Source organism: Venustampulla echinocandica, assembly GCF_003357145.1.
Source record: "Venustampulla echinocandica strain BP 5553 chromosome Unknown scaffold_13, whole genome shotgun sequence".
Classification (NCBI taxonomy): domain Eukaryota; kingdom Fungi; phylum Ascomycota; class Leotiomycetes; order Helotiales; family Pleuroascaceae; genus Venustampulla; species Venustampulla echinocandica.
In genome coordinates, this window is record NW_022474218.1 from 396503 (window position 1) to 422109 (window position 25607).

The following is a 25607-nucleotide window of genomic DNA, read 5'->3' on the forward strand; positions in this document are numbered from 1 at the left end:
CTACGAAAATATCGTTATCAATATCAAATCGATAAGGCTCGACAACCTCCGTCGAAGCTAAATTCCATATTCCACAGGCGCTGGAATCCGCCAACATGCCTCACCGTGCATCTTCTCCCGCATTGTCCGAAAATGAATTTGATATTACGAAGTCCCTCTTCCAGGATGACGGCGACGACGACGATTTTGCGCTTCCAAGTAGTAGAAAAGATGAAGGAACATTAGCTGCTGGCGGAATCCTCGACTTAGGACTCGAGAGCGATGGCGATGATGATACTGCCTTCATTTCCGCGCAGCAAGCGGCTTCAAACCGAAAAGCTTCAAATGTGAAGGGCAAGAGTGTGAAGAAGGGGGGGGGCTTTCAAGCAATGGGTAAGATTTTGCGAGCAATAAGCTTAAAAAATATTTACTAAAAATTTCCTCAGGCTTGAATACCCATCTCCTCAAGGCGATAGGCAGGAAAGGATTCTCTGTTCCCACACCGATTCAGCGCAAAACAATACCTCTGGTTCTCGATCATCAAGATGTTGTGGGCATGGCAAGAACTGGTTCCGGGAAGACCGCAGCATTTGTGATACCCATGATTGAGAAATTAAAAGGTCATAGTGCAAGAGTTGGGGCAAGAGCATTGATTCTTTCGCCATCTCGAGAATTGGCCATTCAGACCTTGAAAGTTGTGAAGGAATTCGGCAGAGGGACAGACTTGAAGATCGTCCTGTTGGTCGGTGGAGACAGTCTGGAAGAACAGTTTGGATTTATGGCTACCAATCCGGATATTATTATTGCAACTCCTGGCCGGTTCCTTCATTTAAAGGTCGAGATGTCCCTCGACTTATCGTCTGTTAAGTATGTGGTATTTGACGAGGCTGATCGCCTTTTCGAGATGGGTTTCTCTGCTCAATTGACGGAGATTTTGCACGCACTGCCAACTTCGAGGCAAACGCTCTTGTTTTCTGCCACTCTTCCAAAATCCTTGGTGGAATTTGCTCGAGCTGGTTTACAAGAGCCCAGCCTTGTTCGTCTCGATGCAGAGAGCAAAGTGTCTCCTGATCTCCAGAGTGCATTCTTTAGCGTGAAGAGTGCTGAGAAGGAAGGTGCATTACTACACATTCTCAACGACTTGATTAAAATGCCTACTGGTCCACCAGAAAACGCACATAAGTTCCGGGGCGGGGATGACAAGAAGCGGAAACGAGGAGTAGATGGCCCAAGGCCAAAACAGAAGCCAACAGAGCATTCAACGATCATATTTGCTGCTACAAAACATCATGTCGACTACCTAGCATCACTTCTACGACTTTCTGGATTTGCGGTCTCTCACGCCTACGGTTCGCTGGACCAAACGGCAAGAAACATCCAGGTTGAAGACTTCAGAACGGGCATGACGAATATCTTAGTAGTCACCGATGTTGCTGCTAGAGGTATCGATATTCCTGTGCTAGCAAATGTCATAAATTACGACTTCCCTCCACAACCCAAGATATTTGTGCATCGTGTTGGTCGAACAGCAAGAGCCGGCCAGCAGGGATGGAGTTACAGCCTTGTCCGAGATACAGATGCTCCATATCTGTTGGATTTGCAGCTTTTCTTAGGCAAAAGATTACTTTTTGGTCAGGATGGTGGAGACACACCAAATTATACCGAAGACGTGATTGTTGGTGCTCTGTTAAGGGACAAGCTGGAGAGCACGTCCGAGTGGATCACTAAGTTGCTTGGTGACGACGATGATCTTAATGCTCTCCGGAATGTAGCTGGGAAGGGTGAAAGGCTCTATATCAAGACTCGAAATTCGGCTTCGAACGAGAGTGCAAAAAGGGCAAAGGAGGTTGTAGCTGCGAAAGGCTGGATGCAACTACACACTCTTTTCAAGAATGAGGCCAATGACGCAGAGCAAGCCCGCATCGAAATGCTTGCTCGCATTAGCGGCTTTCGACCACAGGAAACCGTGTTCGAGATTGGTACCAAAGGGAAAGCTGGACATGGCGAGGCGGCAGAAATGATGAGGAACCGAAGAGAGAAAATTGTCCCTCGAAGGCAGAAGCAAGAGCAAGAGAAGGAAGAGCAGGAGAAAGAAGCGATAGATGCAGAAGAAGACGGTGACGGATTCGATGCAATGGCAGACTTGCCGGAATCAGACGAGGAAAGTGATATGGAAGTCACCGTAACGAATAATGACAATGATATGGAGGAAGCATCTGACGGCGAATTGGAAGTCACATTTTCGAAATCGGCACAGAAGGGTAAAGGGCGGACGCTATCATGGAAAGATTCCGAGAATTTCATGTCCTACACACCCAAAAATATCAACGCTGCCGAAGAGCGCGGTTATGGTGTCCATTCAGGATCATATAACACAGCGTCTCAAAACTCGAATTTCGTCGAAGCAGCCAGGGACGTCACCATGGATCTCACCAACGACGATAGCGCAAAGTCGTTCGCGGAACCTTCAAGAGCAAAGGGAATGCGATGGGATAAAAAGAACATCAAATATGTAGCTCGCGCAAACGACGAAGATGGCTCGCGAGGCAACAAGATGATCCGAGGCGAGAGCGGACAGAAAATCGCAGCTAGTTTCCAGAGCGGGCGTTTTGACAGATGGCGAAAAGCTCATAAAGTTGATCGATTACCGCGGACTGGGGAAGCCGAGCAGCCTGGAGCTGGTACTGGCGTAGGACGAGGTTTCGGGACGCGATACAAGCATAAGCAGGAGAGGGCACCCAAGGAAGCTGATAAATTCCGTGATGATTATCATGTGAGGAAGAAGAGGGTGGCTGAGGCTAAGGAGAAGAGGATTGGAGAGTATAAGGATGGCGCAGGGAAGGCTGAGATTAAGAGTACGGAGGATATTAGGAGGGAGAGGAAATTGAAGGAGCGGAAGAAGGCGAAAAATGCACGGCCTTCAAGGAAAGGGAAGAAATGAATAATTATAAGTAGCTAATGAGGGTTTAGCCGTCGTACAATAAAAATATATTCTTACTGCTATCCTACCGTTCTACACAAGTTACCTTCTTTAACGATGGTCTAAATAAATGATCTAAAGGATGCACGACGGAATCGCACTGAAAAAGCTGAGCAAACAACTAGGCCAGAAAAGTCCTATAAGTTTTTAAATCCAAGATCTTTTGTCTAAACTGATTCGAAGTAAAAATGAACCCCAACCCATCCATTTTCAACGGCTCAAAATCTAGCAGGTAACGCTTCCCTTTCTTGCTCGCACATTCGTGCCCCGAAAATCTCTGCCTAACCATTAGAACCTAGGAGATCTGGTCTCAATCAACCAGCAATACCTAGAGTTACCATTCCTTCAGCCTAAACCGTCAGGGTCATCACCATCGCGATGGTTTCTATCGTTTCTCCTCAGCCATCAACCCTATCCTGTGTCGTTCTGGCTCTTGTCCGCGTATCTTTCTCATGGCCCTTGTCTTATTGGTTTTCTTCTCATTTTCCTAATCCATCCAGTTCCATCTCCATTAGACTAGGATAACCGCGGTCAGGCTAAAGCCGTTCATGGTAGGGATGCTGAGGAGCTCTCGCTTTGGGTTGTTGGCACTTGATGAATGAGGGCTCATACGCCTCAATTCTTATACTTTTCTGAATTTTCAGTATACGTTTATAGAGGCCATGAATCGGGATAAAGCTCGATCATTGATTCAAAACCATGATCCACTGGATCCCAGAGGAATGACATAGAATCATCAGCTGTGAATAGGCCATCTAGAGGATGCGTTTGCCCTATGAGATCCAAATGTGTCATCGGATTTGTACTCGCACCGATATTTGCCGTGACCACATTTGTGTTGGCATGTATTGGCTGGCGGTCAGTATTCGTGCTAGAGCTGGGACCAGCGTTAGATTCGGGCTGATCTGTATTTTGTTCTGGATACCAACCGTGTCAATAATAAGTTTTATGAGAAAGTAATTTAGGATGAAAGATGGGGACTGTACCTTTAATCTTTGATGGCTTTGGATCCACAGTTTGTTGACCCCCAAACTCTTCTCTCCTATTCAGCGAACGGTCAGTGGCTGCTTGGTCAAGTACATAACTAGCTGTAAATTGATTTTCTTACCACCACCACATAGTATCGTGCAACAAACTCATTGAAAGTCTACTTTGTATCCTCAACGCCGTGGAGGAGTCACCGATTCCTCTGCTTTTGAACGCCTTCTCGGACGCCCAGAGCTGCGAGAATATGCCTACCATCCGGCCGGGCATATCGTTATTATACACAGACATTTTCCTCAGGAGAGAAATTGCGAGAAAGAATGAAGATTTGCCGGCCTTGTCATCGCTGATTTGGGCTGAGAGAGGTGTCTTCAAAACCCGGAGCAGAACGGCTGCTGCTAAGGCCATCATACGGTATATATGGTGAGGGCAGAATGATGCAAGGGTTGTCTCATTATCGAGTTTTCCAACTGTTCCAATAATTTGCAAAGAAGTTGTGTATAGTTTCAGGAGATTGACAGGAAACATCTCGCTTTCCGGGAACCGTAGGTGATAAATGCGTAATTGCAGTCGGGATATTTGCAGGTAGAGATTCTCCAAGTCTAAAATTTAGCTAACAGTTAGCAAGAAATACCCCATGCGTAGAAAATATTTGACGTATTTATACCTGTTAACGTCGCGCTTTCAGGATCTACCTCATTCAGCTGAGCCTCGAAGACGTTTAACATCATCGACGGGGCAACTTGAGCTTGGTGATGGGGATCATCGAAGTTAAACTCGGAGAACACGGAATTTATTCGGCTGATTATACTGGCGATCCTCACTTCCAGATGCAGGCTTTGAGGAGCAAGACGCATAAGCCCGTTTATATCTAGTTTCCGTTGGAAAACATCTAGTGGCAGTGTTATAGGATATCCAAGAGCACACGCGGCTCTGAAAAAAAGGTTAGAAATAGCCAATTTTGATGAGAGGGGGCCACCTACTTTTGATGCACGACCACACAATAAGACCACAGCTGGACTCGAGTAGCAATCCCTTTATCGCTCAGATCGATTCGCGTCCGTGAATATTCTTGGCCTTGCAATGGCACATGTAAACCAATTTGAATTGCAAGCATAACGGCCATGCCCGACAGAGTAAAAGTATTATCTTTACTTGTTGTGTTTGTGGGGAACGGCCATGTAGACAAGATTAGGAGCCCTTGGATGTTGGGAATTACTGAACTCGAGATATGCATCGACGACCATCCAAGTTTCAAGACATGCTCAGCGATGGACCCTAGCAGTGTCGATTTTTTCATATATCTTCTTGAACCTGCGCTGATAATTGCCCAGAATAACAGGGGCGATTGATCATAATACAAATTTGGTGGTATTGCAGAATCAAGAAATGGGAGGTGTTTTGCATATTGAGCAAAGTAGCTGTATCATCAGCATTAGCATGCTAGGTCCAGGGCAATTAGCAGCAGGGGAGGGCCATACATTGCAAATATCTCCTCGATTTCCCTTGGCTCGAGGACAATATCAGCCAGGCTTCTCGGTAGTGTCTCCTTCGAGGGGGATGGAGGCGCGGGCTCAATTTGAGGGATATTGAACGATGGTCGTGGTGCCCCTAGATCATGGCTACCCAGTCTACTCATGGAGCTTGGAGACGAGCTTGACGCAATTCCATCGCTTGGAGAGCCGTGGATCCCGGGATGATTGTTTCCGTATGCTGAATTTAACTGTTCCCTTAGGAGCTGGTTCTCGCGCTGCAAGATTGTTGATTTCCTAATTCAACTCAGCACACGACTTGTCGTCGCAAATAACAACTTGGAACTTACTGCCGCTTGTTGATTCTTTTGAACCCATTTTCAATTGTGCAGACAAGCCCCAGTCTTTTACATCTGGCACATGGATTTGGATAATCCACTCGTGCATTGCATTTTAGCTACATTATGGCTATGTCAGCAGATGGCTTCCTACCAGAGGAGTATTATTGTCTTGCTCTCTATGGCTTTTGATAGAGGGCTTATTTTATTGCCTTAATAAATATAATATCTTACCTTTTGTTGTTTGCATTCGTTACAGGCCTTGCTAGCATGAGGTCTGGTTGCTCTGGGCGTCTGCAATTCATTAGTTATCCGGAGCCCCACAGAATAGTGGTCTGGTCCGAGACACTCACACTGAGACTTGCCTCAAGACCATCCTCCATATGATCTTTTATTGGGTTTCCAACTTTGGTTTAGTTTGTCCCGAGACTATGTCCTCGAACAACTGATCCGCAAACGGAGTGACCTGAAATCCGTGAAATAAAATTTCTCGCCTGCCGATGTTCATGTGGTGGCTTTGCCAAGACGCAACTCTGTTTTCTGTATAGTAGTCACAACTTAAAAGGCAACGAGGAGAGTGTAGCTCGGGGGTTGTGGAACGTCGTGGATGTATCGAAGTCAAGAAAGCCCTGGAGGTACTACATGTACTTAATATAAGAACTCTTGTATTCTCCCGTAGGAAGTCGGCGACGCCTAGGCGGTCAAAGCGGGGACTGGTCACATGATAATATGTCACAAAAAATTAGATTTCTCGGTGTCGTCTTCGGTTCATAGGATCTGGTTTGGGCTTCAAGTTATTGATTTAACTACAATATATACGGCGTAGATATAGATATTGCAGCCGTGGTGCGCTCCGGCCATCTAGCGATTCAAGTTGGGTTCTTTTCACCGGAGTGTCACGGGATGCCCTTATTCCTGAAGGCACCATGGAGAACGACTTCGAAGTAGTTGGTAGGTAACAGCTAAGCTGCGGCAGGCGCATACAGGAAACAGAAGTACCAGACTGAGGAGGTATCGGCTTATGGAAATGACTCTTTGGATTTTCGAAGACTATAGAAGACCAGGTATGACCAGCTGGATAGGTAACTGATGGGCTGGACTGTTGGCACCTGGTCCATTCCGGAACCTCTGGAATATAAACTTTTTGTATATACCTATATACATCTTTCGTAATTATCCTATAGGTTTCAGGATGATATTATCTATTAACCGTACTGGTGGCCCGTCTGATAAACCAAGGTCCTCTCCTGGTTGTGGCGATTCGACAGGTAGCATTTTTATGGCACCGCTGAGAATGGCACCCCTGGTCTCGTCGACTTCCTCCAATTCCTCCATAGTTTCAGGGTCTGCTAGGGAAATATAATCAACTTCGAACTTAACCCTTTCTTCCGGGAGCATCTGGTTTTGCTCCATCAGAAGCAGCTTTGCCAATTCTCCCGCGGGGCCTAACAGTTCATCCCTCGACCTATGCCCTCGAAGATACCCCGCTTCCGCGACCTGTAGTACTTTCGATAACACAGTCGCAACTTTCCGTCTTCGTGTGCCCAAGTATACATTCCTGGAGCTCAATGCCAGGCCATCCGGCTCCCTCTGGGTCGGCCCAACGACCACGTCCATATCCAGGAAAAAGTCCTTGACCATCTTTTTGATCACCACCGTCTGTTGTACATCCTTTTGGCCAAAATAAACCCTTTCCGGCGCAACAATATTAAACAACTTCATACATACTGTAGCGACACCTCGAAAGAACGTAGGTCGCGTAGTTCCCTCCAAAAGTTCTCCAACAGGAGTTATTGTTACAAAGCTTCCCTTCCCATCAACCTCCTGGCTCGGTCTTCCGCTAGGATACATGGTGCTTGTCGTCGGCGCGAAAACCGCGGATACGGTACCCAAATTACTCCCATCTTCAGCAAGTTCCTGATCTAGCTCTCTCAGCATCTCACAATCCTTCTCCCACGTTTTCGGATAGCTATCCAGATCCTCGTGTACGCCGAATTGGGTCGGATTAACGTATATGCTAACGACAACACGGTGGTTCTCGCGCGCTGCCATACGAATCAGGGAGATGTGGCCCTCGTGCAAAGCACCCATCGTGGGAACAAGACCGACGGACCGGTAGTCAAGGAGTTGTTGCCGACGCCATTCTCGGAGTTTCGGGACCTCGCGGAAGACCTTAATCGACGTCTTGGGTATCTTCAGAGTCTTATTTCCATAATGAATCGAACGTGTAGTATCAAAACGAGGTTGTGACCGGCGTAGGATATGGAAGAGGCCTATTTCGGAGGTGGGGAAAGGCATAAATGCCTTGGGTGTTTGGAGGAGCATGGTTGCCAATTGTTGTTCAGTTATGTCAAAAAAGAAGGTTTAAATTTCGATAAAAGAAAGGAAAGACGGTAGCCCATTCAAGAGCCATATTTATGTGAGATCCGAGGCTGAAGCTGAAGCTGAATCATGTTGTGATGTTGTCTGCTGCGTACATTGGAGCCCAGAAGCTTTTGACAGCATCAAGGAACATATCCCCAAAACAGTTAGCCTCGGACCCTTGATAGCGGGGATTTACTCGAGGTCCGTGCGCAGTTTTTTGATAACGAAACTTTTCTATGAGAACTGATTCCACAGTGATATACGAAGTAATCCAACTTCATATCCAAATTGCAGATTCCAACTCTCTGCAGCCATGGCCGACGATGGCATGCTAATGAATTTTGAGATTGGGGATGCCCCGCTCCTTGCGAAACCACCATTTCAGGGCGGGCGCTGGAAAGACCGATTAGCTGCGAAGAGGGAAGCTCGTCGAGGACTTCCAGACGACTCAACAGCGCGGCCTCATGCACGGGAAATCTTCACTGAGCGGCGACACGATGTTCAAGTCGAAGATTACATTGGCCCTGGATCCTCCCCGCGAGCCCCAAAACGACAGCGACTCGATGATAATGCTGGAAGCAATGGTGGAAGAAATACTGCAGCTATAGTGTCTGGAAAGCTTCCTCCTGGAAGTATAAAAATTGGTGGAACTAGGAGCACAGTTTTTCATGACGATACAAGGCCTGCTTTTGTATCAGGAAAATTGCCGCCCGGCAGCATAAAGTTTGGGTCCAGCTCAGAAAACCAGGGCAGGAATTCTTCTACAGCCGCGGTTGTATCTGGAAAGCTCCCACCTGGTAGCATCAACGCCGGCAGAAGCAAAGATGGAGCTGTCGGCAAACCTGGCCAAGTTATTTCGTCACTTTTCACATTCAACCCCTCGTCAAAAACTACATTCGAGGAGCCCGAAGAAGCGGTGGAACCAGCAAAACCCTCAAATGCCCCTCTTACTGAAGAAATGGCTACTTTCACGTCTATGGGCCTTTCCGTGCGGTTAGCCGCACACTTGTCGACAAAATTGGAGATGAAGGCGCCAACTGCAATTCAGAAGGCAGCTGTTACTCAAATGATAAAGGATGACAGCGATGTTTTCATACAAGCGGAGACTGGGTCTGGGAAAACATTGGCATATCTGCTTCCGATTGTGGACCGGATATTGGCTATGAGTAGCAAGGATGCGCAGGTGCATAGAGATTCCGGTCTATTTGCAATAGTTCTTGCCCCCACGCGAGAGTTATGCAAGCAGATTGCTGGTGTACTCGAAAAGCTATTAAGATGTGCACCGTGGATTGTTAGCACAACGGTGATTGGAGGGGAGAGCAAGCAGTCTGAGAAGGCTAGGCTGCGGAAGGGTGTGAACATTTTAGTTGCGACACCTGGAAGACTCGCGGATCATTTGGAAAACACGGAAGTCTTGATAGTCAACAAAGTCCGATGGCTTATTTTAGATGAGGGAGATCGGTTGATGGAACTAGGTTTCGAAGACGAAATCAAGGGTATTGTGGAAAGAATTGGTCGCAGGACTCTGGATAAGCGTGACGCCAATGGACTCGACCTCACATCATTACCTACTCGGCGAGTCACAGCTCTCTGCTCGGCCACCATGAAGATGAACGTTCAGCGATTAGGCGAAATCAGTTTGAAGGATGCCGTCCACGTTAAAGCTGACCCCACCGAGGAGGATATTGCAAAGCAATCGAACTCTGAGAATGAATCCGATAACAAGGCATTTGCAGCGCCAGCACAACTTAAGCAAGCATATGCTGTTGTCCCTGCTAAGTTGCGGCTAGTAACTCTCACTGCGAACTTGAAGCGTGCGTTTGCTCGACGAGGATCCATTATGAAAGCGATCGTTTTCATTTCCTGTGCCGATTCAGTTGATTTCCACTTCTCGCTTTTCAGTCGGCCATTTGATCCTGTGGAAGAAGGAGAATCTCCGCCCGATACACCCGAAATCGTAAAGTCGGAATTGACAAAGGATACAATTGCTCATGGTACCGCATTCTCCGGCAAAACAAACCCGGTCATCCTCCATAAATTACACGGATCGCTGGCCCAGAATATTCGGACTGCAACGCTCAAACACTTCTCCCAGTCCACCGAGCCATGCGTCATGGTCTGCACCGATGTCGCATCTCGCGGTCTTGATCTACCAAATGTTGACTATATCGTCGAATATGACCCTCCATTTAGTGCTGATGACCACTTGCATCGTGTCGGGAGAACTGCGAGAGCTGGAAAAGAAGGCCGAGCATTGATCTTCCTCATGCCTGGCAACGAGGAAGAATATGTTTCCATCCTAGCATCCGGTTATAAGTTTGGCAAAAAGTCTCTGACTCCCCATACCGCCGAAGAGTTAATACGTAAGGGCTTTGGGGGCACCGGAAGAGAATGGGAAGAACGTGCTACAGAGTGGCAGCTCGAAGTGGAGCGATGGACTTTGGAATCTCCAAAATATCTTGAGATGGCACGGCGTGGATATCAAAGCCATATTAGAGCATATGCTACCCATGTAGCGAATGAGAGGCATATCTTCGACATGCAAACTCTACACTTGGGACATTTGGCAAAGGCATTTGCTCTGAGAGACAAACCTGGAAGTATCAAGGTGCCTGGATTGAGGCCAGCAAAGATGACGAAGGCAGATAGAAGTGTTGCGGCCAGGAAGGCAAAGAGAGGGGAGACTGGGGAAGAAAAGGCACCGGAAGGAGAGAGGGCCAGGAAGCAAAAGAAGCTCGAGTTAGACTTGCCAGCTGTGGATAGCAACGAGGTTGCGAAGAGGATGAGGAGGAAGATGCAGGAGCATATGGCCGCTGCGAATGAGTTTAATATCGGATGAGGGGTTTTATGAACAGCCTAAGCTGTAAAGGAATCATAGGTTCTCGACGCCTTATCCACTCCACACAACCGCTTTCCGCAACCACATCCCCCGCCGCAACTCCCATGTAACAGGAATAGGTCCTCATCAGGCAGTCTGGAAGTGAGGTGGGTGTTAATGACTTGGCATTTTACATGGTTCTGGACTTCAAAGGCAGCCATGACACGTTCAAGCATTCTAGACCGGGGCTTTCTGTTGCTTTGACAGTAGCCCGAAGAACCTTCGGGTAATACATAATTAAAAACCCCTATTGCTGGCCAAACACACACCATTCTAGCGATATCGTAATTTTTTTTAAGTCGATTTTTTGTTAGCTGGTGCCATATGCTGCTTGTTTATCTACCGTCCTTTCAACATTTTTCTGGTGCCACTCTTTTCATGAGGATAAAATCCACAGCGGGGAAATAGTTCTACAGTCGAGTTTATGCCACGACTATAAGCCTAGTGGGCCATGTAGTAATCATTCTCACCACTCAGTCCGAGCTTGTCAGCCTACACCATAATGATATAGCGGTATTTCTCAAATTAAATGAGTACTTGCTCAAGTGGCCCTGCTTTTGCTTTACTTGTTTCAGCCCAATTTCTGATTGATCCTTTAGTGAAATTCTCTTTGGTACTATTGTTGCTAGCTCCTTTGGCCGAAGTGGGTTATATTACCACCACTCTAGTCGGGAGGTAGTGGTTCAGTCATATCTCACTATTGGCCTTTCCATGAACTATCGACTACCGCTATTCCATTTGCCAGATTCACAAAATTATGAGGGCATGTGCTCTTATCAGTACATCAGTTTTCCCTTGTGATGTGTTGCCTAAGATTGACGGGGAGCGGCCAAAGAGGCATCTATAACTCTATGATTCAGGTATACCTAGTACGTGAATGAACAAGGCCCATGAAAGTCTATTTTGATATTATTATTAAATTGAATGCATTCATTAAATATCACACCTTCTATGTTTCTACTGTCGCGTGTCCCAAATACAGTGTTAAGCACGGAAGAAACATGAAATCCACTCCTAGTTCTGTTAGGCAATAGCAACACGTCCAAAGTGAACATACTCATTGAAAGCAAGCGACTTTTATCCGAGTTCATGAACGTTCCTTGCCTGGCAGAGTCTATTTATTTACAATGGCGACTTGACTCATTTCACAGATCTGTTTCGGAGAGCACTCCATCCTAAAGAAATAAACAAAACGGCGGACCGGCGTGATATGGCGTGAATAATAGGTGAACCAGGACATCCTGCTTCACTGATTTTAGCAATTCCACATGTTATTTCCCTCTTTCAAGCTCATCGAACAACATGGCCGAATCCTCGCCCCCAGACCAGTTGGACTCGATGGACACCAGCGATCTTAGTGACGCTAGTGACCTCATTGACTTTGGTACAGGAGATATTTCTGAATCTGAGGTTGATGATGAACGCCGCAGAATGCTGGAGCCATTCAGAAAGGCAGACTTCGAACAGCCATACCCTGCGCGTATGATCACTTCTCGTCTCCACTCCAACCTAGGCCCGATCTATCCAATCTCCAACTACTATCCTCCTGCTTTAGAACGATATGCCCGGCCAGAACCGCCCGCTGAAGTATACTCCACCCAGCTGAAGAAACCTCTTCCTTTTCCAACATCTGCCCCGAGGGACCCGTCAAAGAAGATCGCCGCTCAGGTGGTCCAAGAACACCTCGAACCACGGCCATTCCCGTTCCGCCCAAAGCAAACCGTAGAAAATTTTCGTCGCCGCGTGGATTTTCTTCTTTCCGAGCCGACGTTGATACATGATGTCAGCTTCACAAGGAAGCACTTTGAAGCTGGTAGCCTGAAAACGTTGGGCGCCCAGGAAGCCGAAGCCGAAGCCAAAGAGATGCAGAGTAGGAATATTGAAGCAGAGCAACGTCTCAAAGTATCAGTTCGACCTACTTATAGCGGGGGACGATTTTTGACTGATCGCTGCTCGTCATCCTCCTATGCATTGGCTCATGGAGAGGTTCCCCCGCCTGAGGCGATGATGTGCTCCAAGGCTAATAAGCGCTGTCTGCGTCATGCTGTTGAGGAGGAAGACAAGCCAAAGGTATAACTTTTTTTTCTGCGTGACGCACTCTTATCCAGAGAATAATATATATCTTTCGGTAGCTTGCAATGCTAACCAGCCATAAGAAGCAGAGAATCCGACAGCTACCAGAAACAATCAACCCGCAGCTACTGCATCGTTTTCCCACCCCTCAGGACTTCGAAACCCCAGCTTTTGCCTTGCATGACGAGGGTTTCGAAAAAGCCCTCTTGGAGATGAGGAACGGTCCTGCCTGTCACTACTGCCGATCTAAGCCCGCCTTGAAGCCTGATCCGCCTTCCCCAACCTGGACTGCAGACCCCAACTTTCAAGGCGCTGGAACCTCAGGCGTGGAGACAAACGTGGCAGAGGCAATGATGGATAAACTCCTGTCGTGATTGTATTTGTGACCAAGCAAGTTGGTGAAAATGCTTTTCGAATGGGAGTGGAGTTGAAGAAGGTCGGCATTATGAAACAGAGCCGGCCTTTTGTGTATAGTACCTAATGGCCATGATGTATAAAAGTAGAGTGAGGCAGAAAAAAGGGAACAGAAAAAATGTGAATGCAGTGGAAGTTGACACGGATGGAGCGCATGGTATCGGCCTGGCTTTTATAGAGTTATAGCAAATGGACACATGCAATTTGTATCAAGAGTCGAGCCATTCTACAATAATGAATTGCTCTTGTTCTGTTCCTACACCTAGTAATCCTACATAGACATACTTTGAATATATGCCCCTCTCTTACGTCGTCGTACAACGCTAACTGCCCTTTATCATTCGGCGTGCCGATAAGATACGCGCTGGTGAGATATTCATCACCAAAAAGATAAATATAGTACATTCCATCCAAATTCAAGATATCAAAGTATCAAAACATGTTCCTCCTCCTCTTGTTCCCACCTCTACGATTTTGATTCAACCAGCTAAACCAAAACTCCCCTACTAACCTTTCGAGCATGAAAAACCACCCTCCTCCCTAACCCACACCGGGCAGACTCGGCTCGCGAGCGCGGCCTCGACGGCGGTCTTGAGGCAAAGTCGAATTCCAGATCATCGAGCGTCGGGGTTGAAACATTTGTAGTTGGGGATTTGGCGTTTGGGTTCATGGCAGCTGAAGCCAAGGCTTTCTCTTTCAAAAGGGAAATACTGCAATGCCATACTCATGTCAGAATTCATGATTGATGATGGGGAAGCAGCGATAGATACGAATGACGTTCGCTTACTCGTCTTGGCTGTAGCCAGGGAAGCTCATTGCGGGGCCATGTTGGAAATCGAATGGGGAGCTCTGTACGTGTTGTTAGATTGGCTACTTGGGGAAATGGAATTCTGAATGGAGACGTACAATTACGAGTTCTTTTGGGGCTGGTTTGCCTGTTAAGCCAAGAGTTTCGAGGAATCTGTTGCGTGTTCGGGATATAAAATTGGAGATATTTCCGCAGGGCATTGCGCTTGAAAGTGGTGAGGGATGAGCTAAGAATTGGTGTTGACCGGAGATCCTTGGTTGAAGTGTGGATCTATGGGATGGTGTCTGGAACGATTAATCGATCCAAGCTGTTGACAGCAGACTGTACAAAAAGGTATCAAACAAAGCGCCCGTACAAGAAACAAGTGGCAACGATAAAAGATGCCTTGAAGAAGAAAGCAAAAGCAAGATCGCGTGATAATAATTATGATGTCAATTGAGGGTTTTCAAAGGTTTTTGAATGGCCTTGCCAAATTCGAGGAACCACTAGAGACAGATATATAAATGGATAAGCATCGGTGAAGATATTTGCTGCCAGGGGCAACGCGGTATACCCGTGAAATTACCAAGGGACAGTGACACAATATGGAAGTGCTGTAAGACAAAAGCACCCTTAGGCAAGCAGATGTTCATTCCCGGTGTCGCGGAGCAACTGGACGACGTGGGATGGTGACACTTATCGCCCCTCTCCTTACGCCGAAGAATTTCTAGCTGCCGCCAGCCAAGGCTGGTAGTGATGGACAGCGCCCCGCCTTGAAGCAGACAGGAGGAATGTACACTATCTTGTAGTATATTTCGCGATTTCTGTATTTGGCCAAGGTTGCTCTGAGTTTCAAGACGGACCGGCTAGGATTTGCGAGTTGGCTGAGATTCAAGTTGGACATGAGGACTCCGACGGCTTGCGAAATTCGAATTCGAGCGGGATCCTACGTATGCTTGGGGGCACAGCATGAACCGAACGACGGAAGATTTGGAGAAGGATGAGAAGAAGCGTGGAATGCAAGGATCCGAACCGGAGGCGCTATGCTTGGTAATTTGTGGGCTGGAAGCAGTCGCCTCGTGCTCAATCGTCGCAACCAGAAACATCTACAATTCCTTCGCAGTAAGGTGTAGTGAGTGAGGGCTAGTTTTGGAGTGGGAGAGTCGTATTCAAGGGAGACGGGCGGGTGGTCACGGATCCGGTCATGTGTGAAGCAAGGGATGAATTGAGTTGTACCAAAACGAGGAAACCACGCACGCGCTGTACAACAGTATCAAGCCGACAATTCGAAACGCATTATCGCGAGACAGCCGAAGGCGTCATCCATTTTGGAAGAATAATATAATATTGATTTTCTATAGCCTATTCTAGGGGCCTGATTGCGGGCTCCCCCAGCTCTCGGCCACGACAATCAGCACTATTATGCACACCCCTCAGCAGCTCCATGTTTTAAAACTTGGTCCGATAGTTTCGGCCTATGGGCTTGCGCTCTTGACGCCCACCTGCGAGGGTACAGACTAGAATATCAGAATCCCGGCTGAGGAAATCTTATTTGGGATAATCCGTTAAGTGGAAGCTCTTTAGCTTTACAAATTGGTCAAATCCGAATCTGCTCAAGGTGGCTCCTTTTCCGGAGTTCTTCCAGCCAGTCCATGCGAGATCCTGAGGGCTTGATTAGCAAAGTGAACCAAGAAAGTGTTGACAATGAGCTAGTGTGCCGCATTTGAATAGAAACGTGGTGCATGTAACTTACCGGACTTGGGAAGTCGCATCTGTTCACGAAGACGGTTCCAGCCTCTACAGATTCGGCGAGTTCCGCCCCCTTTTCTGTGTCTTTCGTCCAAATAGATGCAGTTAGGCCGAATTGACTATCATTCATGAGTTTGACCGCCTCATCATCACTCTTGACCTTCATGACCGGAATAACTGGACCGAACGTTTCTTCTGTCATAACTAACATAGAGTGGTCCACATTGGTAACAAGTGTTGGCTTGACAAAATTGCCATCCGGTGGGGGAGACTTGAATGATTCGTTATCTGGAGTGGCATCGACGGCCCCCTTATCTAGTGCATCTTGAATATGTGCCTCGATCGTTGCTTGCGACCTTCTTGAGATGACAGGGCCAACTTGGGTCTCCTTATCAAATGGGTTACCAAGTTTATACCCTTTCAATACCCTCTGTAGCTGTTCCACAAACTGATCATGGATTTTCTCATCGACATACACCCGCTCAATACTGCAACAGCTTTGTCCGGAGTTGAAGACGGCACCGTCAACAATTTCCTCTGCGGCCCATGCCACATCGACATCGGATCGAACGTATGCTGGATCCTTACCTCCAAGTTCCAAGCCGACGTTTATTATTCTCTCCGAAGCAGACTTTTGGACCGCTAAGCCTCCTGCAACAGAACCAGTAAAACATATCAAAGATATGTTCGGATCTTGAATAATGGACTCAATCGCGACCAGCGAGCCGGAATGGAAATATTGTATGACGTTCTTGGGAAGGCCGGCTTCAGTAAATACGGAGGAGATATGTTCGACAATGGTCGGTGTTTGTGGTGACGGTTTCAATATAACTGAATTGCCAGCAAGGATTGCAGGTATGAGCGAGTTTACTAGAATTAGGTAGGGATACTACAGCTTGTTAGCTATGCTACCTTATATGCAGATGCAGGTGGGTGAACATACATTCCAGGCGAAGAGCACCAGAACCGGACCAACAGGCACCTTACGGATAAATCTTTTAAATCCTTTCTCAGGCTCCCCGTCTGTGTCTTTCAAGGCATCGCCACTTATCTTTACGAGGTATTCGCCTCTTTTGACAGCTGTCGCAATCTCTACCCCAGTATAAGCAATAGGGCGTCCCATTTGCTCTGTGAGCTCCTTTGCTAGAACATCCTGTTTATCGCTCAGAAGCTTTAGGGCCTTCTTGACAATTGCTTGCCTCTCTGCTAATGAAGTCTTCCGGAAAGATAGAAATGCTTCCGAAGCGGCAGCTGGGAGCTGTTGAAGATCCGCGGGGGAGATGCCAGGTCTTGTGCATACTGGCTGATTTGTCGTAGGTGATATTGTCCTAATTGATTCAACAGACATTTTGAAAATGGGAAGGCAAGGTTCGACTTTGAATTTAAATGCCCCGAGTTGTGAGTTGTGCAAGAAGTCGAGGACTTTTTATTGTGTAATTCATATCAGTGACGTTTGCCCTTGCGCCCCTCACCGTCGCTGCCCGCTACGAAGAGCGATTGCAGGGGTCCCTGCACCTAAATTTTGATCTTAAACCCCGGCAAAAATAGTATCCAACTTTTACAAACAAAACAAACCCTTTTCAAAATGGCAACACGAAAGCATAATGAATTTCTTGATATTGATCAAAGCGATGAGGAGGGTGACGGCAGCCAGGGATATGACTCTGAGTTAGAGGATTTGAAGAAAGGTGGCAGAAGTCCGAAGCGGAGGAAGGTCGACGATCAGACCAGCGACGCCAGCGACGACGAGCAAGAAGACGGAGATGAGGGCCAGGATACGGCCAGTGATGCTGAGTCGAATAAGAAAGCCGTAAAGCAATCAACGAAAGACGCATCTGAATCCAAGCCCGAACGCAGGCTCAAAACCGACGAGCTGCCCGGAATTTCGAAGCCTCTGACGAAGAAAAACCTTGTTGCAAGCACCGCTGCAATCAAACGATCAGGGGTGGTCTATTTATCTCGAATACCCCCATTCATGAAGCCTACGAAATTACGATCGCTACTAGAGCCGTACGGCGAGATCAATCGCATATTCCTCTCGCCAGAAGATCCTACTTTTCACGCCCGTCGAGTTCGAAACGGTGGCAACAAAAAACGCAGCTTCGTCGATGGATGGGTGGAATTCATTAATAAAAAGGATGCCAGACACGCATGCGAGCTGCTCAATGCGAAGATAATTGGAGGGAAAAAAGGCACATATTACCATGATGATGTTTGGAACCTACTGTATCTGAAAGGGTTCAAGTGGAATAATTTGACCGAGCAGATTGCGGCGGAGAACGCGGAGAGAGCGAGCAGGATGAGAGCGGAGATCAGCAAGACTACGAAAGAGAATAAGACCTTTGTGCAAAATGTGGAGAGGTCGAAGATGTTGGAGGGAATGGAGGCGAAGAAGGCTGCCAAGAAGAGACAAGAGAATGATGATGCCCTGGGTGAGCCGAAAGAGCCTGCTGCTAGAACGGGAATGACAGGAGAAAGACCCCGACATTTCAAGCAAACCTCTGTTGCACCGAAAAGGAAACCTGAGGATCAACCAGAGCAAGTGAAGAGGGTTTTGAGCAGGATATTTTAGGTTACCATTATCATCGAAACCGATTACATGTTCACACCACGCCGGGCGATGGTTGGCACAGTTGGCAGCAGGACCTTGACGGAGAGAATGGATTCTTTCGGCTTCGCTGGCCTATTCTCCTTTCTACGTGGATTTTCCTGCCTCTACCAACTTACCGGCCGAGGATCCTTACCTAGGTATTGCGAACGCAATGGAATCTATCCAAGCTGGATAATGTTTAATGGGTCTGAACATTCTTTACGGAAGCCTACCCGAATATGCGGCTGGGAAACTACAGACAATTATCTACGGTACGTCTGGTTACATTCTTTTTGCACTTTGCTCATGGTTAAATGATGATACCTTTCACAACTGACAATTCATGTTGATTTAAATAAAGCATGTCAAGCTCAACAGTCTGATTTTATACCACATCTGTCTTTATATGTCTCCTTGCTACGTTTTTCAAACGGTGCACAAAAGCTGACCTATCATTATAAATTAGAAGCGGGATTTTGGTAGGAAACCAGCGCTAGAAATACTTTGAGTTGATCACCCAATAATCAAACTATTTAAATTTAACTGCTGCAACATCTCCAAACACATATATAACCATATGGAAGATAACCCATAAGAGTGAACCGATTTATGCCTTAAATCTACCCTAGAAAACAATCTTTTAAACACTGCACCTCCTAATTCAGTACTTTCACATAATCATCCTCCCAATGCTACTCTTCTAAGTGCTGCCTGTGTAGGTATCTGGGTATCATATTCTGTTGTGTAGGTGTGTTTACCTTCAGTTTAATATTTTGAGGGCTTTTATATTCTTGAATAACTAGTTGAAAATTCGCTTTGATCATAGGTGAGAAGGTTCTTCATCCATAAGGAGATGAGGCTAATTTCTTTACTTATGGTTCTATATGGTGGCGGTGGTGGAGTTGTGGGGTTGAATGGGACATGGGGGATATGTGTGGCTATGGTGTGGTTCCTTGCATTTGGTTGAGGTGGTTGGAGCAAGTGGACGAGGATGTAACTATTATTTTAGAATCTTGGTAGAGCAGATAACGAGAAAGAGTATGTGGATATGGATATGGTGGAAAATCAAGTGTCATTGAGCTATTATTTATGTAATTCAAGTGATTCACTGTGACGCACATGAGGGACTGAATACATCATTCCCAGTCCGCAATCCTGCAAAACACACCAAAGAGTGGCCATGCTAACAAACATGCAAAGGACAAGCTCAGAAACCCGTCATTCACGAACCGACTTGGTCTAATCCCTCCAAACGCCGTTTCCATCAACACCGGTAGAATGACCAACCACACAGCTTCCCTATTGCGCACCTGGTTGTATGTTAAGATCATCGAACTCATCCAGCAACTCGTTCATATCGATTTGTGGCGTCTCATCTTCACCATCATCCGTCTCCGCAACGCTCATGGCCTCTGCTTCCTTCTTCGCCTGTTGAGCTTTGTAGAGAGCCATTGCGGACCGCAGCTCGGCATCTTCCTCCACATCCCGCAGGAATATCTCGTAATCTTTGTCCAATTTCTCTTGCTCAGCCTTCTTTGGTAGTAACTCTTCCTCTTTGGACATACGCTTGAGTCGCCAGTTACGGTTCTTCGACTTCCGCTTTCTCTCGTAGAACTTCTTGACTAACATGACATCGGGTATTTGAGAAGAGTAGGTGTGGGATGCTTCTACGGCATCGAAATTAGGATTGTTGAAGTTTGTGTTGGCTAGCATATAGCCCATGACAGAGTCTCCAACATGTAGAACGTTCCCTAAGTGCGTTCGAGTATAGTATGTCATATCATTGGTTCCAAGATCCGATGCACGGGCGACGGTTGCTTCGGCAAGTAACCATTTTCCTTTTTGTGTACCGATGGGCTCAATGTCCATGATAATGAATTCCACAAGCTCCAGAACATCGGCAAGAGGTGTGAAAGGGGCACGCCAGTAAATGGGAGTGCTGATGTCGGCAGTTTGGAGGGTGCTTGGATCGAGGATGTTGACAGTCGTGCCGATACGATAGCAGAGCCCGATAGGAGAAATATTTCCGATTTGTTTCGCCAGTTTGATAGGTAATGCTACCAGATCGTCTTTGCATATTGGCACTAGCTCAACGGAATAAGAGAATTTGTAGGATTTTGTAGAGGTATGAACATCCATGGAGATGAGTTCTTGTGATTTCTTGGCTCGGACCGGCACGACGGAGGTTAGGAAGTCGACAAACTTGTCTGCTTGATTTCGAGCTGCGAAGAAGAAATCTAGCCCATCCTTAACTTCCTTGATATTGATTGTATCCCTGTGGGCCCCGTGTTTTAGAATTAGTTGTTCGAGGAACAAAAATGTTCGCTTATGGGGGACCTTTTGTCGGACCTGTACGCATGCCCGCCATGTGTTCGCAGTATATGATTTCTGGCAATCTGGGCATTGCTGGTATGCAACCACGTATTCGATCTCGAATGATTGTTGCAGGACAACCCCTTCGGACACGCCATCCTGGATGGTAAGCTTGACCTTGACTCTTCGAGAATGCGGTTCTGTCCATATGAAGCTCGCGTCTATTATCCGGACTTTGTGCAGTCCTCGTAACTTCTTCAGGCAAAGAGCAAGAAGTTCCCTTGATTCCAAAGCTGCGACAATCCAAGTCGTCGGAGGAAGCAGCCACCGTTCGCAGTCTCTGCAGAAATGTATGGTGGCTTCACGTTGAATGCCTTGCGAGACATCCATCGTGGTCTTGACACAGTCATAGCAAAGTGCGCCAGCAGAGGTCGTGCCATCGATGGGAGCACCGCAGTTGCAGCAGAGAATACTAGAAAGAGGTTAGAAGGCGACAGTGGGCAGAGAATCATTTTAATGTAGACTTACGTGGCATGTGTCTGCTCCGCTTGCAGCAGAGGTGCAATAGACACCGGCGCATCAAGATCCATAGCAGCCATTTTGAGGTCGACGTGGAGGTGTAGTTTCGTTGTGGTATTGTTGTTGCTCTTGCAAGGTCAATGTTTATTGATAAGAAAAAATGTTGCCCCGCGATCACTAAAATGCTGTAATCGTCGGGGTTAAGCGAGCCACAGGCTTGCTCAGCAACGCCACCGTACAAGCCCCACGTCATGAAAAGTGAATTTATTTCGATTGCCAGTGCTGGCTCTGTTAAAGAGATGTTTATGAATATTATGGTTAATACAAGTAGATGTATGGTTTATTACCTATCAGTATGTCGAAAGACGAGATGGGATACAGTCACGTGGTCGTATTTATCACGTGATATTTGCCACGAGTCGCTCCCCTTTTCCGAAGTCAATCATGGGAGGAGAGGTGGATGACTACCAGTCAATGGGAAATAGAGCATATTAGAGAATACTTAGTATGGAACTTCGTGGAAGCTGGTGTTTTTTCCTTCCAATATTTGATATCCAAAAATGATATATACTCTTGGGCCTATTTCTTATTGCCACTAATGAATTCAAGTGCGTTTGTAAGGTGGACGTTCTTTTCCTTATATCTTAATTACTATTCTAGAGTAGATGGTCCGCGTGCGAGTGGCATCTATTAACTACTTGGCCAGGTACCCAAGTGTATAATGACGAGCCCCATATTTTTAGGATTTTAATCCACTCGAAACAGGCGGCCCAAAAAGGGTTACAGGGTAATAAGTGTATTAATTAGATAACACGCAACAACACACAAATGAAAAACTTATAAGTGGGTAAAGAAATCACTAGTGTTTAGGCCACTCTAAATTTGAGACCTTGGACTTCGTTTAGTAGTAAAACTACCGTGCTGAGCTAACTATTGAGTTGTGTAAGATCGATCCCTATATCCTTCGCTGAGCTTATTATGCATAGTCTGCGTATGTTGCTAGCCTACAATGGTATGCCCACATTTCCCGCAGCCTTGGTGTCCACAATTATGGCATCTAGGTGTTGCCCTTCGATTCAATTTCGCGCACTATGAGAATAAAATTGTTAATTAGTGTAATTGTATACGGCCGACTCTATCTAAGGATTGGGATACTTACCATACAGCAGGTCCATAGATAGACTACAGAGTCAACAAGTCGTAAGTCTGGGCTATAAATAGGACCGTCGCATTGGTGAACGAACGCGCTGCTTATAGCCTGCAACTTCGACTGAAGGGCTATTTAAGCTGCAACTTTGAAGCACCGCCAAGTAGTTCGATAAATATGAGTGTTTGGATGGAAATAGTCGGAGGACAGTTGAAGAGATTGACATGCTGGACACTTGCGAATGCATGGGGCTCTGGGAATGGTGGAAGGGGAGAACAAGGTTAGGTAGGTATCCTGCCAATAAACTCATAGTATACCTGGGTATTCAGCTCACCCTCGGCATTCATGGCCATGAGAAGCTAAATTAAGTTGGTCATAAAACAGGTCCCCCAAGATTGAATAGATTGGTGAATATCACGGTATATAGCGACGATACAAATTTTGACCGAGATAGCCACGCAACAGCTGCGACAATCTTCACCTGAGCGATCGCTGCTCTAACGTGGACTGAGGCCAGCACGTTGATGAGTTAGCTGGATCATGCTAAGTTGCATCGTGTAAACTCTAGGGTATATCTTGTACCTAGACTTATAAATATAGTCTCCCCTACCTTGTGGTATGGCCTCGATTAACCTCAACCTCAACCTCAAAACCCTCGGGGTTTGAGCTAGTCTTCTTTATCTTCTCTTCTACCGCGTACCAGAGCTATGTGCCGATACAACTCTCACCAGCTCACGCATGGAACAACCAGAGATGCCATCGCCAGCCCAAAACGATGCAGCCCGCGTCGAAATACCAACATCACCAGTTTCAGTTAAAACCTTACTTGATCTGCCTCCTGAACTTATCCTCCAAATAATAGAGTTCCTGCCAACGATCTCAATTGCCTCTTTTGCTCTCTGCAATAAAAGATCCGCCGCTCAATTAGGTAGTAGGGCTTGGAATCTGCTCTCCAACCTGGAATCCGACGATCGCATTCACTTCCTCACCATTCTATCACGAGATCTCCCTCGCCACCACGCATGCCATGGGAGTTTCCGTCTTCATCTCAGCAGTTCTATCCCACAGCCGGCAAACCTCAATGCACCGCCCGAGCCTGATTCCTGCATCCCAGCGTATGCCCGCAACAGCCACTTCATAGATGATGGGTTCGTCCGTATCCCGCTGTACTTTTCTCCTTACAAACTACGTTTCCACCACGTCCAATTAGCACTTAAACAACACCATTATGGTTTTGGCCATGGCATCCCACTCAGTGACCTATCGCACAACGACATCACGCTCACCCGAAGAAGTGTGTGCCTCTTTTCAGTGGATGCGCGAATCGCGTCCAATGAGCTGGTTATGCGATCTCAGGAATGGGTTCTATTGAGCCAGCGTCCAGTTGAGCACTTCTTGTCTGAATCGCAGGGCTATGGCGTTTGCCGGCATATGACGACTCGCAATGAGGGCACCGATCTTGATGGTCGTCTCACTACATTGATTCGATGTCAGCTCGGGCATGGAGCCGCGGATGATGACTGTGCTTGCATGGGATTGCATCGATGTTTTTCCTGCCCGATGGAATATCAGATCGACGTTGTTGATTTCAAAGAGCGAGGGACTGCTATCTGCGCCACTAAATGGTTGAATCTTGGGGCAGGCCTAACCACTCGTGATTCGAATTGGCGGGGACACAATCTTTTACCTCGCGGCTACGTTCCACATAATCTGCCTCTTGGAAGCATTCGTTCAAGCTACGAGAGCCAGGAAGGAGCACCTATTGATGAATTAACTGCCGAAAATAAGAAGAGGCTGTTTTATTTACCCATGATTGGACGCAAGGTGTATATGTCTATGGGTTATTGTGATTGGAAGTTGGTTGGGCAAGACATCTGGTACAGTCGACGTCCAGAAGTGTTGAATATTATTCAATCGCTTTGTTACCGATTGCTTGACTTAGTTTCAAGGACCGTTTTGCAATTCACAGAGGTTTTATTTTAGATCCTTATGCTTGCTTTATCGACATCGCGGTGGGCCGTTAAGAGAAGGCATTTTGGAATGTTAGAAGACTTTGACATCTTTGAATGTTTCACAGTCTTTAAAACAATCTGCAACTAGCAGAACCGAATGTTAAGTAGCGCCTGAATAGAGCAGCGGCGATGACTAGCCGTGTTGGAAGGGAAGTAGGTAAGGTTCGGCGCAGATTACCAAGTCTTAGGAATCTGATATTATGCTTAATATGACCTTATATAGTGTATTCGAGCTGATGCCTTTGAAGAGTAATATATCAATTACCACAGCCGTCCAATTAAGGCTGACGATATGAAGGCAACTGTACCTAGGTACTCCAGAGATAGGGGCGAGGTCTGCCTAGCGCCCTGGCGAAAGATTACAAGACTAGAGCGAATCACACGAAGACTCGGAGAAAGAAGGCGAGAGACCGACCTGAACAGGGGCCATACGAGTCACAGGAATGTAGTCGATGTTGCCAAGCAGGGTCATAATTGGGAGGAATGCAAAATATTTGCCTTACGCATAGGCCAGTCTAGGTAGGGGGCAATGGAGAGATTCGATTTTTTATGTTTTTATTATAATACACACGTTTTGCAAATAGCTACAATTTGGGAGTGAGAGTGAGTAGGAGACTGCCGCGTGCGAAGGAACGATTTTACTGTGGTGATCATATAGCGGCACTACGAGTACACGCACATGCAACCGAAGGATCCCATTATTTTCCGTACCATATTATTATTATTATTATTAAAAGAAAAGGCACGCAACAGCCAAGCATAGGCCAAGAGACGATATAGTTATCTAGCAGCTTGGCGATTCTCCAAGTGGATTGCGCAGTCAACACGGGGGACAATGCTGCAACCATAATGGTACGCTCTCCACGCTCTCCAGTGGCAACGAAAATCCGTGACGGGCGCCAAGGTACAAGTTTCCCATCGCCGCGTTTGTGGCCAATCTATCACTGCAGGGGTCTGTGATAAATACGAGAATATGTCCGCGAGAAACGTCGTCTTTCGTGACTGCAG

At 46.7% G+C, this 25607-nt stretch overlaps 10 protein-coding genes across 10 annotated transcripts; 5 read left to right on the forward strand and 5 right to left on the reverse strand.

Annotated features, from left to right (window-relative positions):
* Positions 1–95: 95 nt before the first annotated feature.
* BP5553_10118 (Uncharacterized protein) lies at positions 96–2920 on the forward strand (the record flags this gene model as incomplete). Its single annotated transcript, XM_032018741.1, has 2 exons — positions 96–372; positions 426–2920. The coding sequence occupies 2 exons, from the start codon at positions 96–98 to the stop codon at positions 2918–2920; spliced, it is 2772 nt and encodes a 923-aa protein (XP_031865149.1).
* A 690-nt stretch (positions 2921–3610) lies between these two features.
* Positions 3611–6136, reverse strand: BP5553_10119 (Uncharacterized protein; the record flags this gene model as incomplete). The annotated part of the gene is made up of 9 exons (XM_032018742.1): positions 3611–3876; positions 3946–4001; positions 4068–4545; positions 4611–4876; positions 4927–5364; positions 5425–5712; positions 5766–5872; positions 5988–6047; positions 6107–6136. 9 exons carry the CDS (start codon positions 6134–6136, stop codon positions 3611–3613), a joined length of 1989 nt encoding a protein of 662 aa, XP_031865150.1.
* Positions 6137–6926: 790 nt separating this feature from the next.
* BP5553_10120 (Nucleotidylyl transferase) lies at positions 6927–8078 on the reverse strand (the record flags this gene model as incomplete). Its single annotated transcript, XM_032018743.1, has 1 exon — positions 6927–8078. The coding sequence occupies one exon, from the start codon at positions 8076–8078 to the stop codon at positions 6927–6929; it is 1152 nt and encodes a 383-aa protein (XP_031865151.1).
* Positions 8079–8430: 352 nt separating this feature from the next.
* On the forward strand, positions 8431–10956 carry BP5553_10121 (Uncharacterized protein; the record flags this gene model as incomplete). Its single annotated transcript, XM_032018744.1, has 1 exon — positions 8431–10956. One exon carries the CDS (start codon positions 8431–8433, stop codon positions 10954–10956), a length of 2526 nt encoding a protein of 841 aa, XP_031865152.1.
* Positions 10957–12297: 1341 nt separating this feature from the next.
* Positions 12298–13442, forward strand: BP5553_10122 (uncharacterized protein; the record flags this gene model as incomplete). Its single annotated transcript, XM_032018745.1, has 2 exons — positions 12298–13065; positions 13152–13442. The coding sequence occupies 2 exons, from the start codon at positions 12298–12300 to the stop codon at positions 13440–13442; spliced, it is 1059 nt and encodes a 352-aa protein (XP_031865153.1).
* A 527-nt stretch (positions 13443–13969) lies between these two features.
* Positions 13970–14490, reverse strand: BP5553_10123 (uncharacterized protein; the record flags this gene model as incomplete). The annotated part of the gene is made up of 3 exons (XM_032018746.1): positions 13970–14192; positions 14270–14331; positions 14389–14490. The coding sequence occupies 3 exons, from the start codon at positions 14488–14490 to the stop codon at positions 13970–13972; spliced, it is 387 nt and encodes a 128-aa protein (XP_031865154.1).
* Positions 14491–15817: 1327 nt separating this feature from the next.
* Positions 15818–17366, reverse strand: BP5553_10124 (putative Succinate-semialdehyde dehydrogenase; the record flags this gene model as incomplete). Its single annotated transcript, XM_032018747.1, has 3 exons — positions 15818–15931; positions 16023–16907; positions 16962–17366. 3 exons carry the CDS (start codon positions 17364–17366, stop codon positions 15818–15820), a joined length of 1404 nt encoding a protein of 467 aa, XP_031865155.1.
* A 237-nt stretch (positions 17367–17603) lies between these two features.
* BP5553_10125 (Uncharacterized protein) lies at positions 17604–18590 on the forward strand (the record flags this gene model as incomplete). The annotated part of the gene is made up of 1 exon (XM_032018748.1): positions 17604–18590. The coding sequence occupies one exon, from the start codon at positions 17604–17606 to the stop codon at positions 18588–18590; it is 987 nt and encodes a 328-aa protein (XP_031865156.1).
* Positions 18591–19907: 1317 nt separating this feature from the next.
* On the reverse strand, positions 19908–21520 carry BP5553_10126 (putative nuclear export sequence-containing nonribosomal protein; the record flags this gene model as incomplete). Its single annotated transcript, XM_032018749.1, has 2 exons — positions 19908–21393; positions 21450–21520. 2 exons carry the CDS (start codon positions 21518–21520, stop codon positions 19908–19910), a joined length of 1557 nt encoding a protein of 518 aa, XP_031865157.1.
* A 1805-nt stretch (positions 21521–23325) lies between these two features.
* On the forward strand, positions 23326–24570 carry BP5553_10127 (uncharacterized protein; the record flags this gene model as incomplete). Its single annotated transcript, XM_032018750.1, has 1 exon — positions 23326–24570. The coding sequence occupies one exon, from the start codon at positions 23326–23328 to the stop codon at positions 24568–24570; it is 1245 nt and encodes a 414-aa protein (XP_031865158.1).
* Positions 24571–25607: the final 1037 nt, after the last annotated feature.